General features: G+C 26.9%; 1 protein-coding gene across 1 annotated transcript; it reads left to right on the top strand.

The window, feature by feature from the left end:
• Positions 1-11,812: 11,812 nt before the first annotated feature.
• On the top strand, positions 11,813-15,774 carry LOC127256041 (gibberellin 20 oxidase 1-D). The gene is made up of 3 exons (XM_051281866.1): positions 11,813-12,389; positions 13,304-13,625; positions 15,194-15,774. The coding sequence occupies exons 1-3, from the start codon at positions 11,851-11,853 to the stop codon at positions 15,467-15,469; spliced, it is 1,137 nt and encodes a 378-aa protein (XP_051137823.1). The 5' UTR covers positions 11,813-11,850; the 3' UTR covers positions 15,470-15,774.
• Positions 15,775-16,342: the final 568 nt, after the last annotated feature.

The following is a 16,342-nucleotide window of genomic DNA, read 5'->3' as shown; positions in this document are numbered from 1 at the left end:
AGGGATGGTATTATTAATATTATTTATTATATGAGTGTTCAACTAATCTAAACTATAGCACAACTAAATTCCTTTTTATAATTTATTGTATTAGACTTTAGGTTTATAGTTTAAATAATAAATATTTTAAATTTAAATAATAATTTGATATGACATAAATATTGATTGTTGTGATATTTTGAATATAACTTTTTTTTATATAATATAAATTTCTTTTAAAAAAATGTTCAATTTGATATGTTTATGAGGTAAAATTTAAACTAAGACACATTAATATCACGAATTAAAAATAAATTCACATAGATAATTCAAATTCATTATCTAATTTGAACTTTCAAGAACATGTGTATTCACTACTAGAAAAAAGGTTGATAATTGCGGAAATTTGTCGCAAATTTTAATCTGTGACAATTAAAAGTCATGGAAAGTAATTTCGTGACAAATTTATGTCACAACTTTTTGTTTTGACTATTCCGTAAATAATATTTGCTGAAAAAGCTATAAACAACTTTCCGTGACTATTTAAAGTAACGGCTTGTGTAACGAAAATGTCCAAGATATTTCTATTATGTGTCTTTTGATTATTTCGTCACAAAACATGTCAAGAAATTTTTTCTTGACTATTTTAAGTTGAGGCAAAAATAACCAAAATATTTACAACATTTTAAATTATTACAGATATTGTCATAGTATAATTTTTGTGACTTATTAAAATCAAATTTCACAACATAAGTAACGAAAATAACTATAAATTTTTCTTATTATTGTTTGTAGCTATTCAAAGTAATAACAAAATAATAAAATCATCTTCAATATCTTTATTCAATATCGTTCGTAGCTATTCAATTTTTTGTTAAAAATTCATGATGATATATTAAATAAATATGTATATATTTTTAAAAGATAAATTTATAATCAATAATATTTATATAGTTAAAATATAATAAAAAACAAAAAGGAATATGTTAGAGTAGATAGCTAAGTTGGCATGAGAGGTCGTGTAAGTCTTTAATAACTATAAGGTTACTAGTTCGAAACCCTTCGACTGGTGGTTGCATTGAACACAAATTATAATATAAATTTTTTTTTCAAAAATATAAAATCACAGAATTGCTACGACTTTCGTTAATATAAAGTCACAGAGGTGTAATGGTATTATTTTGTAACTTATTGTCACGAAAATATCACAATTATAAAATATTTACGAAATTTTGTTGTTATATAAAGTCACGGACATGTCATGGTATTATTCTATAACTTATTGTCACATAAATGTCACAACTTAAAAAAAGTCACCAGCAAAATTCAATGAAAATAGTTCCGTATATTTTTCCGTGACTATTTAGTAAAAAGTCACCAATTTGTACTAAAACCATGACTTTTTTTACCGCAGCTATAGCCTAATTTTCTGGTAGTGATTCTTTTGAGGTAATTTAGAAATTAAAAATAATATAATTTTGAATTCAAATGAATATTGATCTAATATGTTCAATATATAATTAATTTTTTTAATCTGATAATTATGTATTTGATTTGATAATTTTTGTTGAAAAAAAAATTAATAAATAGTACGAATCCAAATCCAATCCGACATTTGATCCATCCATACCACTTATTATCGACTCAAATAATTGTCGGATCAATGTGATATGTCGGAGCATCCACTCTTGGGAGCTCCGAAGAAACATCAGTGCATCTGTCCATCCGAGAAATATATATTTAATTTGATAATATTTGAAATAAAAATAATAATAAATAATACGAACTCAAATCCAATTTTTGAAAAAAATATAATCATCAACATCTGATCTATCCACACAATTTATTATCTACTTAAATAATTGAGCGAGTCAATATGGTATGTCGGAGCTCCCACTCATAGGAACTTCAAAGAGACGTCAGTGCACGTATCCACTTGGAAAAAAATAGTATAATATTATTTTTTTTCGCTCGAAAACATTACAAACAAATTATAATAATAGAGATAGAAAGAGAGCACACATACATGTTACCTAAACAAGAGAAACCCACTTTGGAAACCCTAAGAAAATTGTACCCTAAAAATCAAGAAAAATCCAAAGCCAAAATCTATTAAAGATTATCTTTGCTCCCCATTTTGAATGTGATCAAACTACCTCATGAGGAACCCACCCAAACGATGATAATGCCTTTTGGTGGACAAAGAAATTAAGGGTGTGTTTGTTCGAGGGATTAGATTTTTTTTTCCACTATTCATTCAATTTTTTCCCCCAAAAAACATCAAATCAAACACCTATTTTTCATTTTTTATATTATACTAAAAATCAATTTTACATTCAAAACATCACATCAAACTCTATTTATATCACATCATACAACTATTTAAATTCAAAATTTTTACTATTCAAATCCCAAATCAAAATCCAAACCTACAAACAAACACACCCTAAAGGGATATATATATATATATACTTTAATCATAGGCGGCGACTACAGTACTGAATTTAAAATTTAGTACTGTGCTGAAAAGTACATTGTGTGCTAGCAGACATCACACAGTATTACCACGGACAATACGTCATATGTGTTAATATAATACAAATACAATATATGAACTAACAACACATGCTATAGTTTCGTACAATATATAATAGTTGATTTTAGCACACAATACACTCTTATATAACATAACAAACAACATATGTCTTTATTACACACATCATGTGGTGTGTGTAACGAGGATATATATTGTTCAAAATCAACACCCTAACTATTTCGCTAATCATAACATGAACAACTAATTATTATCTATCCATGGGTTAACTAAGTTCGACTCATATCCATCCATGGGTATATGATGTATATATATATATATATATATATGTGAATATATTGATAAAACTAATACTTTTTTTAAGGTTTTAACATGTTGATTAGAGTTTGATTAAATCTAAACTTCTAATCATAACATGAACAACTAATTCTAAGCACATAAATTTAATTAAATAGGTATGTATCGTATGAATTGTTATCATGTATTGTCACTTATCAATTCATATTAGATACTTGATTAATTGTGTTTATATAAAATTTGTGGCGAGCTTAACCGTAGCATGTATTGTGTGAACCGTTGTTATATACAGTAAATTTGTATCTCCTATATTTGTTTTATATTAGCTCTGTGAATTATTATGACGCGCTTTTTGTTTATACCTCATATGCTAATTAGATTACTTAATGATTAATCCTATTAATACCCGAGTCAAGTTAAAAAGAATACTCGAATAAATTTCTAGTCAAAATAAGCTTTGTTCATTAAGGCTTGAAAGAATGATAAGTTTAGGATGATGCGTTAGATATTCGAGTTTTGAATAATATTAAAAATTAGAAAGAAATATAAAATTTTAAAATATTGATAAGTATATATTTTAAAATTATTAAACAAAGCTCAAGTTTGAGTTTAATTTATTTATTTTCAACTAAATTGAAATTTAGTTAGATTTACTAAAATTTCAAATAGATTTCGAAATGAAATGGTGGTTTTGAAAATTTTAAATTATTTTAAAAGTTTTAAGGAAAAAAAATGAATAGTTAATAAAAAAGAATTTAGTGTAATTAATTAAAAATATATCAAAATTTACGGTAGACATATGAATTTAAAAATATTATAATTCGTAAGTAATTAATAAATATATAAGTAAAAATAATTATTTTATAATATAAATAACTAAAAATAAAAATTAAATTAACTAAATAATTTAATTAAAATTAAGAAAATTAAATATTCCGAAAAATATAACTAAAATGTATAATTATTGTCTAAAAAAATTAACAAATTATGTAAACGGATTAGAATGAAAATGCTGAACACTTCATGTGAGATAAATGGATTACTAAATGTAATAATTTCATAGAAAATTTATATATAAACAAAAACTAGGATTAAACGTAATTTTATATGACGACCTCAAATTAGTTAAAGTCCAATAATAATTAATCTGTTCTTTTATTATTTTAAATTTAAATCAATACTATTCATTTCACACCTATATAATTTTTAATAAAAATATATTATTTTTTATCATAAAAATTACAATAATATATTATTTAAATAAAAATTCTGATTAACCATTAATTTCAAACTACTAACAAATAAAACATATGTTGAAGATTGAGTTTAAAGTGGTTTGGTGTGAGAGGAAAGCAAATCATATCTGTCCCACTTTTCCATTCCACCACCATGTTAGTTGCCTCCACAAATGGACCTCACATATATACCCTACCCCCACCCCACCCCACCTCACCTTAATAATATTTTCTCAAGATTTTACCTAATTATAAGTAAGTAGTAATTTTGTTTTAATTTTTTAATTTATTTAATATTTTTAAGATAAATAGTTAAATAATATATACTCCCATTGTTCAATACATATTTATCCATTACAAATACCCTTACAACTTACAATATATTACACAAATGTCATCACCTTTATATCACACATACTAACAAGGTTATTTTAGTCATTTCTACTTTATTCCTACTATATCCCAATATAATACTAATATTTCTAAAACTACGTGCAAAAAGCAAATGAATACTTATTTTTGGGACGGGGGAGTATATAATAATGTTATTTTTGTAATTATTAAATTTGAACTAATATTTAAACTCTATCATTTGCATCTGTAAAATTATGTTAAAAAAATAATCTTAAGAGAGAAATTTTGTGGAGGGGGAATTCTCACATTATACGTGATATTAAATTAAATTATCATACCATTATATCAAATTCAAATACAATATATTTTTACATACAAAAAATGCTATTAACTATCATTAAAATATACTTCATATATCCCATATTTTATGTTTTTTTTTTATTTAAATACGAGAATTTAGATAAATTATAATTAGTAAATAATTATACAATACATTAATAAAACTAATTATTTTTATAATATTAATACTTATAGATTGAGATTAAAATAATTAAATTATTTAATTAAGATTAAAAACTTATTGATTATGAAATTTAAAATGTGAAAGTATATAATTATTTTTAAAAAAAAATAAAAAACAAATAAAGTGAGACACATGAAAATAAAAAAGATAAACAAACAAATTCAACCTCTACACCACCAAGTCATTCATTACGGGACTCTCAAATTACCATACTTAATATTACTTAGTTAAATTCTCGTACAAAAATTTATATATCACTGTATCTGAGACTATAAGAAATATAAAATATTATTTTTTATATTATCATAATGATTCTTTATACTTAACATAATATATATATATATACACATTCAAAAAAACGAAATTATTTTCTCGTAAAAGCATTGTCTTATTTTATAGAACATCTATATTTTTATCTTTCAAATATCATACAAAATACGTACTCCATTTTTATTTATAACTTTGTAATTAAAACTTCTAAAAATAAATCAAATATAAAAATTACTCTAAAACACAAATAAACATATATTTATGGTAAAAATAATTGCTTCAATTACAATAATAGTACTCCCTCTGTTCCAATACAATAGACTTGTTTACCATTTTTATTCGTCCCAAAAAAAATAGTCACATTTCCATAAATAATCATATCACTATAAAACTAAACATGTCAAAACAGGTTAACAGAGCGGATTGGGCCACAACCCATCATAATCCGCAGATAAGCGGGTTGTTTGCGGGCCAACCCGCGGCGGGACGGATCAAAATTTCATCAACCCAACCCAACCACCGGCGAGTGGCGAGCTAAGCGGGCTAGCCCACATATTTTTTTTAAAAAAATAATATTATAAATATTTTCATAATTAATATTTAAAAATAGCTAAAAATAGTTTTATTGTAAAATCTAAATAATAAATATTTTAAAATAAATAAATAAAAAATAAAAAATAAATTAATTCTAAATAGTATTAGTTAGTGTGTTTAAAAAATTAATAATAAGAAATATTTTACAAATAAATCATAATTAATTTTATGAAACTGTAGATTCTAGACTAAAAAAATATTATAAAACAATAAAATGGAAGACGAACAAAACAAATGATGAAAAATCGAAATAAATAAAAGTGACATTAATAACAGAGTTAAAAAATAAAAGCAAAGTGTAGACAATATTGATTAATTTATTTAAGCTAATTTTATTCGTCTTAACTAAAAAATATCTTTTTAGTAGATTAAAAATAATAATATATTATTCATTAACTTAAATAAAATGTACATGATGATTTTGATATTTTTTTTTTCTCTTTGTACGCTATTTATAAATTAATTGTATTTATAATGGTATATTTGTAGTTTATATAAAATAAAAATATATTCTGATATTAATATTTGATTACTTTTATTATAATTTTTTAATATTACAGTAAAAAATAATTGAAAAAATATTTAGTTGATACAGGTGAGTACTAATTATTATATTTACTTAGTGTGAGGGCTAACTAGCCCCACTGCGGGCTAACCCACTCTCAACCCACGGCCCACGTGGGTTGGCCCGTTTAGGCCCGCATTTTAACGAGCTTGCAAAATCACAACCCGACCCTCCTAAAAAGTGAGGCGGGACGGGCCAACCTGACGGGCTCAACCCAGTTTGACGACTCTATATAAAATTATCCGTACTTTTTTATTATTATTATAGAATTGACACTACTTTTTACACTAATATACTCACAATGCCAAAAAAGTCATTTATCTTTACTTTTTACCGACTACCAATATAATATCAATATTCTTTAAATCTCGTGTCCAATACAATAAGACTATATTTTTGGGACGGATAGAGTATATTATAGGGACATTATCCTTTACTTTTTTCAATTTTTTTCTTCAATAATGTGAAAATTACAGTGGCATATATTGGGTAATTAAAATTATAAATCCAATAGTCGATAAACTATACCAGTAAGTTGAGTTACATGAAAAAAAAAAAAAAAAAAATCTTACGTTACAGAAAAAATATGGTTTTACGTAACATATTAATTTTGCACGCGAACGATGATGAATAAGGGTGGATGACTTAAATATACGACGCTATTACTCTGATACTATAATGATAATCTTTAAATTAAAAATATATTTTTGACCGCAAAATATATTATATTTAATTATTTTCTAAATACAAAATAAAAATACAAATCAACTGCAGTGTAAATATGCTTGACATAAAGATGGAGAATGTGATATAAGCGCTCTCTTTACAAAACACGTTTTCATTCATTTGGTACTATTTATTTTTCAAAAATTATTACATTAAATACATTTTTTCTCTAAAAAAACATCAAAATAAATACTAATTTTTTATTTTTTTTCAAATTTCTAAATTTTTAAAAACTTCAAAAACCACTATCTAAACAGGTTTTTGTCAAATGGTTTGTGAATTGGATGAAATAAATGATCTTTTTATAATTTAATTTTAGGTGGGAAACAAGCTTGACATCTTGATTTGATTTGACCAATACTCTTTTGCTTTTTTCCATTTTCCTATCTATCTATATAATAATAATAATAATAATAATAATAATAATAGTGTTCAATATTTAATTTCAATTTGATCAACTTTAGGCTACAACTTCACCAATAATGTTTTCCTAACAACTAGGCACTCTTTTTTTTTTTTAATCTATTTCTTTTCAAACAAGTACGAACTTATTAAAAAAAAATAAAACCCATCACTACAAAAATTCATAAATCTCTCCATAGGATTTTTTGTTCGAGATTAAAAGTTGTCAATGCAAAATTATTGTATGAGGTCTCGTGCCTTGTAAAATGAACAATGAAAAATAACCATAAAATCCATATTTGTTGTTTGTTTAGTTAAATTGTTTGAAAAAGCATAAAAAATTGTGTAAATAATATAAAAATAATAAATGTGTATAATATATTAATTTTTTTGAAAAAAATATATTTTTACGGAATTATGAAAAAACAAACTCTTGGAAATTCTTAGAAAGATGACGTACTGATAAATTAAATTTCTACTGCCAAAAATAAGACTCCGTTAAGCAATAGTTTTTAAAATTTTTAAAAATAATAAAAAGTCAAAATTTTGATATAATATATTTTTTTTTTTTTCTTTGAGAAGAAATAGATATTTTTTAAAATTATAAATATTCTTAAAAATTGTGTCAAACATCTGAAGAAATGAAGGTTGCTCACTCTATAGAGGGTTTATTCTTGTTCATATACTGATAGGGTTTTGCTTCTAATTTTTGTTATAATTCATGAAAATGTTGTTCGCTTTAGAAAATTTTGATAAAATATATGTTTCATTTGTCTAAAATTTCAAAGTATTCTTTTGATTATTTTTGTTAGTCTCACTTAAAACTACTGTTTTCCTATTTTAGTAAAATAAACATATACGAATACCAAAATATCATTAATTTTTATCTAAATCACAAATATATTATATACATACAATTAATTTATATATAAAGTCAAAATATTAAAAAATTTTACACACTTTCACCCATTAATAAAATATTATTATTTTTTAATTTGCTACAAAATTTCAAAATGTTACTTTAAAATGAGACAGACGGAATATATATATATATATATATCAAAGTTCATGTGATACAGAGAGAATTATATACTATTATTTCTTAATATAGTAGAATACTTCAAATCTACTAGCTTTATTTAAAAAAAAATTGAAGTATTCTAGACTTATTTCAATAGTTTGTATTTCAATATATATATATATATATAAAATTAGGAACAAAGTAGAGAATTCAACTTTGTATTCTAACGAATCAAATGTAGATGACCTAAGGCATCGGTTGTTGGAGTTGGGAGGTAGCAAAAAATTTGTCCGAGGAATATTTGAACGTCAATGGATAAATAAAACAACTCATGATAATATATATATTAAACAATCGTGAAACAACATTAAGGCATCGAATACGAGCAAAGTTAAAAATAAAACACAAGCAAATTATATTGCTTACTCTAATTTGATCTACAATATATTTATTAAATAGCATACAACAATACAATAAGACACTAATTCAAGCTCTAGCTTACTTAAACTATCAACTAATCTTCTATGATAAACTAAGATAGTTTGTATTAAAGTTGGATTAGTTTCAATTCCTATAGAGAAGAATGGATAATTTAAAAAGAATCATTTCCCTTCTTTCTATTTTCTTTCACTACGAATAAAAAAAAAAAAAAAAAAAAATTAGCTCCCTCACATTGTTCTATCTCTCTAGCGACACAGAAAAATCTTCTACTCGGTTATAAACAACACTTCTCAATGTTTGATAAGACAAAACAAAGTTTGGTCCGAGAAAACATTGTAAAATTCCTCAAACTTAGACTTTTAAAAAAATGAATATAATCAAAATACCGAAGAATGTGCTACTTTTTATGTACTATTTTGATTTATTTTTTCTCACCAAACTCACTTATATATACACAAAGATACTATAAAGTTCTTGTCGGACCTAGTTTTCAGGGTATTAAGTTCAGCCGGAGGTTTATCCAGTGCGCACTTTCGGACAGCAGTTATGGATTCCACGTTAAAAAAAAAAAAAAAAACACTATAAAGTTGCCCCGTAAAGAGTGGTCAATTTGGTGTGACAGACGAATTTATGACTTATCCAATTGTTGTGGCTATTATGATTCATCCGATTGGTATGGCTAAGTACTACCACCATGAAATTTATAACTTATAAGGTTATGGATTCAAATATTATAAATTTATCGAGTTTGTCATACATATCTTGTGTAGTATAACTTACCCAACTGGCATAATTTATAAGCTATTGTGCCTAGCTCAAAAATTTGCTCCGCGTGCACTTAAAAAGTACTCCCTCCGTCCAGCTAGAAAGTATACATATTTTTATTTTTTGGACGTCCAATTACAAAGTAAACATTTCATTAAATAATTTACTTTTTTCCACAAATATCATTACTTTACATCATATCATTACTTTTACACCAAAAAGTAAGGGCAAGAATATCATTACACTACTTTTAACTACCCACTATAATTAAAATACTATTATTTCTTAAACACTGCGCCAAAAGTAATTTTATACTTTATGAGTGAACGGAGGGAGTATTAGTTGAGACTTCTCATATTATCAATATATATATAATTTTCTTTACTATAAATTTCATTTTCAATAATTCTTTACCACAAATTTCGAAAAAAGATTATCACTTGTATAAAAATTCATATAATATATATATATGTGTGTGTGTGTGTGTGTTTAGACATTCCATTGATATTATACCTAATAAGTTCAACTATGAGAATCTACTTATAGTTTGATACTTAATTCAAGATTGTATGTATTTAGTTCTTTTCTTTCATTAACTATAAATAAAATAGCTTCCAATATGTCCAATGCAATGAATTATGGTGTTGGGGAAAGAGAATAAATTTGAAAAGACACACACACACATATATACATACAAAAACACACACAAACACAATTATTTGGCATAATTTTATGTAGACAAGGCGTCGACAATGAAAACAAAAACATCGATAGAATGGGCAAGTTAGAATAGCATGGCTATATTTGGAAAGTGTATCGACACACACACACATACATATATACATATATATACATATACACATACATATATATATATACATTTGTGATGAATTATTATTGAGAGACAAGAATTGATAAACTTATCTTGTGGAACCTCTTGTGTAGCATTGTCATGGGTTTTTCTTGCATGCATTTGTCCTAAATTAAAATTCGACCCTTAATAGCTTCAAGTGCAAGAGGTTGGGGGACATCACATGCCCACCCTCCCCCCCCTAAACCTTATCATTGCATGCCTACACCAATTTTAAAATAATAATCAATAAATAAATAAAGTTTGTTTGGGTGTAGGTTTTGGAGTTAGGTTTGGGATTGGGAATAATAAAATATTTATTAAAATAGTTGTTTGATGTGATATTTTAAATATAAAATTATGTTTAATACAATATATAGAATTAAAAAATATATATTTGAATTGATAATTGTTTTTAAAAATAAAATAGTAAACATAAGTTTTGGATTTGAAATTCACAATCAAATTAAAATAGTCTATTGCATACGTTTTGTCCATTTTTTATATTTAAAATATCACACCAATAAATATTTATTTTATATCAAATCATTATTTTAATTTAAAAATTTACTATTCAAAATAAAAAATTTATAAGTAAACACTTGTAACTTGAAAGTATTTTATGTTTGTTTTAGAAATAATGAAATTTGAATAGAAAATAACTTTTTCTATAATATTTTTAAATAGAAAATAATTGTCTAATGTAATAATTCAATAAACGAATTTATTACATATAATTAGATAAATAAATAAGCTGACCTAAATGAGATATGTTTTTTTCAGTATGTTCTGTTGAATTTTTGCTAGCATTCATAATCATTTTTAAATATTAGATCAATTTTATTTATTTTTAAAATTTTTTTAAAAAATTCCAAAACCCTAAATAAAAATATTTAAAGTAATAAGGAAAGCTATTTAAAATTAATATATCTTCGGAATAGAAATCTCGAGGACCAAAAATGAAATTACAAAATCATCCCCAGTCCCTTGAACAAAAGAAACGCCAAAAACCCATCGTGAGCGGCTGATGATCTGTCATCACCACAAACAACAAACAGCAGGGACCATCCTGCAAATACCCCCAACATAAAGGACTAATCCGCAAGCCCTCCTCCGCAAAATACCCCACCACTCGGTTTGTTCTTTCCATCAAACGGACTATAAAAAGATTCCCACCTTTGTTCACCATTGAAACGGCCTTAACTTTTCCTCTATCCCCACCCCCCCACCCCCCCCTACAAAACCCCACCCACATCACTCCCCCCCATGCAACAATGACCATCACCCGCGTCACCCCACCACGCGCCGCCTCCTCCGCCGCCGCCGCCGCCGATCAAAATCCGCTAATCTTCGACGCGCCAATTCTTCTGCAGAAGCAATCGGAGTTACCGCCGCAGTTCGTCTGGCCTGACCACGAGAAGCCCCGTCGCCAGTCCCGGGAGCTCCTGGTCCCGTCCGTCGATTTGTCCGCCTTCCTCTCCGGCGACCTCCCCGCAGCCGCCGCCGTCGTCGGCGAGGCTTGCCGTAAACACGGCGTGTTCCTGGTGGTGAACCACGGCGTCGACGCCGCGCTGATCGCCGACGCCCACCGGTACATGGAGTACTTCTTCGAACAGCCCCTCGACGCCAAGCGGAAAGCCGAGCGAAAGCTCGGCGAGCATTGCGGCTACGCCAGCAGCTTCACCGCCAGATTCTCCTCCAAGCTTCCATGGAAGGAAACGCTGTCGTTTCAGTACTCCGCTAAGCCTGACGACTCCCACATTGTCCAGGATTACTTCACCAGGACCTTGGGCCCGGACTTCCTCCGTTTAGGGTATGTCAATGACGTCATCACAAAATTGCTTATAATTTGAAAATTCTACATCATTTAGGTTGTCTCCTTTTTTTTTTTTCTTTGGTTTTTACTATTTAATTTTTTTTAAATAATATCACATTAAATAATAATATTTTTTTTATATTATACTAAAATTTATTTTCCATTAAAAACATAGTATAAATATCTATTTATATTACATTAAACAACTATTCAAATTCAATTTTTTATTATTAAAAAATTCAAAATCTAAATCTAAAATCCCACAAACAAATACACCCTTGGGAACTATGTGAGATTTTATTTTAAAAAATATTACACAAAATCCTCTGATCTATTGAAATATTTTGTAAAATGCGAATTATTCGCAATTTCTTAAGGGTTTTTGTATAATTTATTTTCTAATACACAAAAAAGTATCGCGCAGTTTCTAAATCACAAAAAGAAAGAGGCGTTTTTGTGCCATAATTTTAAAAATACGAGAAATCTCGTACAATTTTAAAGGATTCCTTGTAAGACGGTTGTAGTTTCTAAATTATAAGAAAAAAAAAAAAAACAAAAAAGATATTCTACCTCCATATTTTCGAAAACATAAGAGTCCATAACCCGGTCATCTTAAGGTGTTCCTTTGGAAGATCTCCCCATATTTTTACTATTTATCAATTTTTTTTTAAAAAAAAAAATCAAATTAAATATTTATTTCAAATTAATTTTACATTTATCACTTAATACCAATTTATATCAGTTACAAACCTCCAATCCTCCAAACTTTTGTAAATCACAACCAAAGACAGAGTTACAAACCAATTATGGCTGGCACAACGGTCATGTTATTAATGGTAGCAATTAATAGCAACCTCGTACCATTAATGACGGGACGGACATCATTAATTAAAACTAATTAATAACCGCAGGAAGGTCTACCAGGATTATTGCAGCGCGATGAGCAGAGTGTCGTTGGGAGTAATGGAGCTCCTGGGATTAAGCCTAGGAGTTGAGCGCCGCCATTTCAGGGAATTCTTCGAGGAAAACGAATCCATAATGAGACTTAATTACTATCCGAGGTGTCATCGTCCTGAGGAGACATTGGGCACCGGGCCCCACTGCGATCCCACGTCACTCACCATCCTCCACCAGGACACCGTCGGTGGACTCCAGGTCCTCGTCGACGGCGAGTGGCTCTCCATCCGCCCCGACTCCGACGCCTTTGTCGTCAACATTGGCGACACTTTCATGGTACGTAACATCGTTTTCGGTTAATATACGCTATTTTTGAAAATTTTGATATTATTTATCAATATTAATATTTTTAAAAAAAAATATAATATCGAATGTTTTAAGAGTCTCGTTTATCTTTTGTGTTTAATATTAAAAATATTTTTATAATTGTATAGATTTTTACATATTTTTCATTATAATAATATTATAAAACACTATTTTGTTTTTTTGTCATTTTCTACTATGTTTTCATATAATAATTAATATTAAAAAATCAACATCCAAAAAGTAAACAAAACCTTAGAGTCGAACAAAAATAATAATCTCTCCGTTATACAAATGTGTGTTCATTTGATCGGACACGAATTTTAATAAAAATGAATAATAATAATTATTATTTTTTTATAATAAAAAAAATACAAAAGGCTAATATTTTAGTTTCTGTTACAATACCTGCTTATAATAACTATATCTAACACTGCTGTCTTTTCTTTTTTTCTTTTTTTTTTTTTTGTATTTTAGTCTTTTTATTTAGAATAATTTATAAACTATATTTAAAATTTTTTCCAAAATATTATATATAAAAGAAGTACTATTGTAAATATAGTTAAAAGAAAAAATAAAAAGAAATGTTATTTTGGTTTAGTAGGTAATACTCTCTTGTCTTTTCTCTATTTTGTTTTTTATATAAAGTTTTATATGATATAATCGATATTTTTTAATTTTATAAAATATTATTAATTAGTAAAAACTTTATGTATGCAATGATAGAAAGTAAAATTTATAGTATGTAAATAAATAAATTATAAAAATTTTTAAAATAAAATTGAGATAATTCAAGTGATTTTAGTATTTAAAGCTTTGTTGTTTCAATGGCGTAAGCGGTACTTGCACGTGCATTGTGGGGCCATCGACATTTTCATTTTCATAAATGGACAAAAGTCTTATATCTTATTCATTAAACAAATATTCCTTTGTCTATTATTATAATTATATCAATCAGATTTTTTTTATTATTTAGTTGTTCATTAAAATTTTTGCACAATTCATTTATTGGTAATATTTTATCTACTAACAATTTTATTTTATTTTTTTTATCAAATTTTTAATAAATTTTCTATAATACTTTCACTTTATTTTATTATCCCACATTTATATTAATATATAATTATTTTTTAGTTTGGTCAAGAAAAGTGACAAAATTAGCCGAGATTGAGCTGGTATATATATATATACATATTTTACTTTAAATAATAATTTTAATAAAAAATTATATTTTTTTTCGTCCGAATCTAAAAATCTCATTTATCTTTTACGTTATCATTGAAAATATCCTTATATTTGTATAATTTTTTGTCTTTTTCTCTTCTGTCGAGAAAGGTTCACTTCCTTGTAAGACACTAATAGAAGTATTTTTGTCATTTTCTCTTTATTTATACTACGGTTTTTTATATAATAATTAATATTAAAAAAATCAACACACAAGAAGTAAATAGAATCCCTAGAGTCGGACGAAGATAATATTATTAGTTTCGAAGACAAACTTGATTTATATTTTGTATTTAAATAATATCGTCGTGTTGCAGGCACTATCGAACGGGCGATACAAAAGCTGTCTGCACCGGGCGGTGGTGAACAGCCGGAGTCCTCGGAAATCGCTAGCGTTCTTTCTATGTCCGAACAAGGACAAGGTAGTTAGGCCGCCGGGCGAGCTGGTCGACTTGGACAATCCGCGAATATATCCCGACTTTTCTTGGCCAGCCCTCCTCGAGTTCACCCAAAAACATTACAGGGCAGACATGAACACACTCCAAGCTTTCTCACATTGGATCCTTAATTCCCACGAAACGACAACAACCTAGGACGATCGATCAAGACAACCCTCATGTGATATATATATATATATGATCATCCATCATTAATTATATATTATATTGTATTAAAAAATAAAATATAGATATATATATATATAATAAATTAATTAATTAGTTACACTTGTTCTCGCACGTTAGTTAATGTCTTAACAATTTTTATGTTCGAATACTTTTTCTATTGGGGGTTTCTATTTCTCTCTCTGTACGGACAGAGCATCGAAATCGAGTTGAAAAGCAATGATGGATGGAATTGTGAATATATTTATATATATGATTAATTAATTTTAATTTCATTACACGATGCAGATATTGTGTTGATCCGGCCAAATCAATATTGTATTGATCAGCATATGCTATAACGGTGATCATATGTTCATATATATCTCAACATATATTTTGTTATAAAATAACATATATTGAATTATAATATAATATATGATGTATTATAAATATGCTGATATATGTATAATTATATGTTGGGCACACTTATGACATATTCCTGATCCGGTCAAATCAGTATGATTCATGCCCCTCATTACATATTAATCATAGTACAAAATAGGAGTATATTATAATTGATTTTATTTAGGGATAATAATGGATCTGGGTGGATGTAAGATCCAACCTGCATTTGACATATTTATAATACATAAATATATTAATATATGCCGGGTCTAATTTTAATTTAAATTGTTATGAATTTTAAAAATATTTTAGATTTTATCGGTGTATAGCTTGTCCGTTTGAATCCGTATATAACCGGGTCAAATCGAATCTGAGATCCAATAATATATATTCAAGTTGGATTTTAGGTCTAGTTGAACCCGACCAGTTGTCATTCCTAATTTTACTACATGGTTG

The sequence above is a fragment of the Andrographis paniculata genome, unplaced genomic scaffold (genome assembly GCF_009805555.1).
Source record: "Andrographis paniculata isolate CXL003 unplaced genomic scaffold, ASM980555v1 Contig55END, whole genome shotgun sequence".
NCBI lineage: Eukaryota > Viridiplantae > Streptophyta > Magnoliopsida > Lamiales > Acanthaceae > Andrographis > Andrographis paniculata.
Note: the sequence above shows the minus strand (reverse complement) of the source record. Positions and strands in the feature narration are given on the sequence as shown.

Excerpts from the sequence above, each read along its gene's own strand:
- LOC127256041 (XM_051281866.1), top strand. The coding sequence starts at position 11,851 with ATGACCATCACCCGCGTCACCCCACCACGCGCCGCCTCCTCCGCCGCC. Across the intron at positions 12,390-13,303 it reads CCGGACTTCCTCCGTTTAGG|GAAGGTCTACCAGGATTATT; the intron begins GTATGTCAATGA and ends TAATAACCGCAG. Across the intron at positions 13,626-15,193 it reads ACATTGGCGACACTTTCATG|GCACTATCGAACGGGCGATA; the intron begins GTACGTAACATC and ends GTCGTGTTGCAG.